The sequence below is a fragment of the Gossypium raimondii genome, chromosome 1 (genome assembly GCF_025698545.1).
Source record: "Gossypium raimondii isolate GPD5lz chromosome 1, ASM2569854v1, whole genome shotgun sequence".
Classification (NCBI taxonomy): Eukaryota; Viridiplantae; Streptophyta; class Magnoliopsida; order Malvales; family Malvaceae; genus Gossypium; species Gossypium raimondii.
The window spans coordinates 14,237,941-14,241,837 of record NC_068565.1 but is presented as its reverse complement, the minus strand read 5'-3'; the positions used below and the strand labels follow the sequence as shown (position 1 = coordinate 14,241,837).

At 39.9% G+C, this 3,897-nt stretch overlaps 1 protein-coding gene across 1 annotated transcript; it reads left to right on the top strand.

Annotated features, from left to right (window-relative positions):
- Positions 1-2,157: 2,157 nt before the first annotated feature.
- Positions 2,158-3,558, top strand: LOC105786799 (uncharacterized). Its single transcript, XM_012613277.1, has 4 exons — positions 2,158-2,449; positions 2,690-2,828; positions 3,030-3,261; positions 3,445-3,558. The coding sequence occupies exons 1-4, from the start codon at positions 2,158-2,160 to the stop codon at positions 3,556-3,558; spliced, it is 777 nt and encodes a 258-aa protein (XP_012468731.1).
- The last annotated feature ends 339 nt before the right edge of the window (positions 3,559-3,897 follow it).

Sequence of the window (3,897 nt, the reverse complement as noted above, 5' to 3'; positions counted from 1 at the left end):
CTGTGGCTAACTATGAGGCAGAGTTTATGCGCCTTAGTCAGTATTCTTTTAAGATAGTTTTGACTGAGAAGGATCATTGTAAGAGGTTCCGCTTTGGGCACAATCGTGAGATTCAGGTTTATTTAGTGGCAAAAAATACAGAGTTGTTTGATGAACTTATGGTGGGAATTTTTAGATCCTGTGCAAGGTAGCTTGTTTGTGGCTGACTATGAGGCAGAGTTTGTGCACCTTTGTCAGTATGCTCCTGAGATGGTTTTGACTTAGAAGGATCATTGTAAAAGGTTCCGCTTTGGGCACAATCGTGAGATTCAGGTTTATTTAGTGGCCCAAAATACAGAGTTGTTTAATGAGCTTGTGGAAAAAGCCAAGGTTGTAGAGGAGACTTGGTTGAGCCAGCTTATTCTGTTGTGGCTAAGACTGGTAATAAGGCTTCCGATGGAGCTTCTAGACGTCCGCCCAAGAGGGGCGTGATAATTACAGCTCTAGTAGGGATGCGAGACGTGGGTCTCGACTGAGTCAGTCTAAACAACAGAATAATGTTGTGCCTAGCACTGGTGGTTCTGGATGGCCGATTTGTGCTCATTGTGATCGTAGGCATCCTGGTGAGTGCCATAAGTTGACTGGAGGCTCCTTTAAGTGTGGTTAAAAGGGACATTTTCTGAGGGATTGCCTAAATAAAGTAGAGGTTTTGCAGACTCAGAGTTTAGCACCTATTTCTGCGCCTGCTAGAGGCCGAGGTCGTGGTAGAGGTAATGCGAGACCGGTTGGGCAGCGGATTTTTGCTCGCACTGTGGCCTCACAGGTTGAGTCTAGTGGTCCCGCTCGGGTTCATGCTGTTAAGGAACTCGATGATCAATATCCAACTGATGTTATTACAGGTACATTCACTTTGTGATCTTTCCCATTGTTTGCCTTAGTAAATTCTAGATCTACTAGTACTGCACCAGTGTCTATTGCACCCTATCGCATGGCACCAAAAAAGCTCAAGGAGTTAAAGATTTAGTTGCAAGAGTTGTTAGATAGAGGGTTTAGTCGGTCGAGAGTATCTCTCTAGGGTGCACCGATTTTATTTGTAAAGAAGAATAATGGTACGATGAGGATGTGCATTGATTATAGGCAGTTGAACAAGTTAACTATTAAGAATAAGTATCCCTTGCCTTGAATTGATGACTTGTTTGATTAGTTTCGAGGTGCAACAGTGTTCTCCAAGATTGATTTAAGATCTAGGTATTAACAATTAAAAGTGAATGAGCCGAATGTGTTAAAAACATCTTTTAGGACTCAGTGTAGGCATTATGAATTTTTGGTAATGTCGTTTGGATTAACAAATGCCCCTGCTGCGTTTATGGGTTTAATAAACCTAGTATTCCATTTATACTTGGATCAGTTTGTGGTTGTCTTCATAGACGACATTTTGGTGTATTCTCGTTCTAAGAAGGATCATGACGAGCACTTAAGGGTTGTTCTACAGATTCTTTGGGACAAGTAATTGTTTGCAAAATTAAGTAAATGTGAATTTTGTCTTAAGAAAGTGGCATTCTTAGTTTATGTGGTTTCGGCAAAAGAGATTCATGTGGACCCAAAGAATATTAAGGAAATTTTAGAATGGAAGCCGCCTAGGAGTGTCACTGAAGTTCTGAGTTTCTTAGATTTAGTTGGTTACTACCGTAGATTCGTTGAAGGGTTTTATCTCATTGCTGCACCCTTAACGAAACTACTTCAGAGGAGTGTGGTGTTCGAATGGACTGATGAAAGGCAGAAGAGTTTTGATTAGCTTAAGGTAGTGTTGATAAAGGCACCTGTGTTGATTCAATCGAAGCCTGGAAAAGATTTTGTAGTTTATAGTGATGCTTCCTATTCGGGACTTGGTTTCATTTTGATGCAAGAGGGTAAAGTTGTGGCTTATGCTTCAAGGCAGTTGAAGACACGCGAACAGAACTATCCTACTCATGATTTGGAGTTAGCTGTTGTGGTGTTTGCACTTAAGATTTGGCGTCACTATCTTTATGAAGAAAAATGTGTAATTTACACTAATCAAAAGAGTCTTAAGTACCTCCTCTCTAAAAAGGACCTGAGCCTTTAAAGGACTATGATTGTGTGATTGAATATCACCCTAGTAAGGCGAATGTTATTGACGATGCTTTGAGTAGGAAGTCAATGACAGAGTCGAGAGTTACGTTTGCGCGCTTGAGTTTAGCTAGTGCTGGTGGTTTGTGTGCTGAACTTCAAGTGAGGCCAACTTTGTCGCAACAGATTAAGGAAAAACAACTGTTAGATGGAGATTTGTTGAAAAAGATTCGACAAGTGGAGCAAGGTGTTAAGGGAGATATTGATATTAATGCAGAATGTATTTTGAATTTTCGAGGTAGATTGTGTGTGCCACAAAATGTGGATTTAAGGCAAGTGATCCTTAACGAGGTGCATAGTAGTCCTTACCCTATGCATCCTGGTAATGGTAAAATGTATCACGATCTTCGTAAGATTTATTGGTGGCCAGGGCTGAAGCATGACGTTAAGGATTTTGTGGCTTGATGTTTGGTTTGTCAAAAGGTGAAAGTTGAACAACAATTTTCTTCAGGGTTGTTACAACCTATTGCGATTCTTGAATAGAAGTGGGAAAGGATTATTACATATTTTATTTCGGGTTTGCCATTGACTCTGTCAAGGAAAGATTCGGTATGGGTTATAGTTGATCGATTTTTGAAGAGTGCGCATTTCGTAGCAGTGAGAACCAATTCTTCGTTGAAGAAGTTGGCAGAGTTATATATTGCTGAGATTGTTCGTCTTTATGGGGTTCAAGTTTCGATTATTTCTGATAGGGATCTGAGGTTTACGTCAAGGTTTTGGAAGAGTTTGTAAGAGGCTTTGGGATCGAAACTTACTTTCAATATGGCTTATCACCCTCGAACTGATGGCCAATCTGAGAGGGTAATTCAAGTTCTATAAGATATGTTACGAAGTTGTGTGATCGAGTTTAGTGGTAGTTGGGAGCGATATCTGTCCTTAGCAGAGTTTGCTTATAATAACAGTTTTCAAGCGAGTATTCACATGGCACCGTTTGAGGCATTGTATGGTAAGAAGTGTAGAAATCCTTTGTGTTGGACGAAGTTGGATGAAAAGCGAGTTGTTGGAGTGGATTTAGATCGAGAGACCGAAGAGAAAGTGAAGTTGAAATGCGAGAGGTTGAAGGAAGCGACAAATAGGTATAAATCTTATGTGGATTTGAATCGTCGAGACAACGAGTTTCAAATTGGCGATAAGGTGTTCTTGAAATTTTCCTCTTGAAAGAAGGTTTTGAGGTTAGGAAGGAAGGGTAAGTTAAGTCCAAGGTATGTCAGACCAAATGAGGTTGTCGAGAGGGTTGAACCTGTAGCGTATCCACTCAAATTACCGCCAGAAGTTGATCAAATTCATGATGTTTTCCATGTGTCTGTGCTTCAAAAGTATCTTTCGGATTCGTTGCATATTGTGCCAGTAGAAGAGATTGAGGTTCAACCTAATCTCACTTTTGATGAGGAACCAATAGAGATTTTAGATCATGAAATGAAAGTGTTGTGAAACAAAAGAGTCCGATTGGTTAAAGTTTTGTGGTGCAACCATAAGGTGGAAGAGGTCACTTGGGAAATCGAGGAAGCGATGAGATGTTAATATCCGTATTTTTTTAGCTCAGGTAAATTTCGAGGATGAAATTCTTTTTAGTGGGGGAGAGTTGTCACACCCCCAAAATAGGGCCTCAGAGTTTTAGGGGTCTTTTAGAAATTTTGGCGTATATGAGCTCGGAATTTTGAAAGGTTGGTACTCAATAATGTTTTCGACAATGATTTTCATAAAGTTAAGTCAATTTTTGGAAATGTGTTTTAAATGTCTTTAATTTTAGAAAATGGGAATATTTTGTAA

Excerpts from the sequence above, each read along its gene's own strand:
- LOC105786799 (XM_012613277.1), top strand. The coding sequence starts at position 2,158 with ATGACAGAGTCGAGAGTTACGTTTGCGCGCTTGAGTTTAGCTAGTGCT. Across the intron at positions 2,829-3,029 it reads ATTTCTGATAGGGATCTGAG|TTTTCAAGCGAGTATTCACA; the intron begins GTTTACGTCAAG and ends TTATAATAACAG. Across the intron at positions 3,262-3,444 it reads AGTTTCAAATTGGCGATAAG|TATCTTTCGGATTCGTTGCA; the intron begins GTGTTCTTGAAA and ends GTGCTTCAAAAG.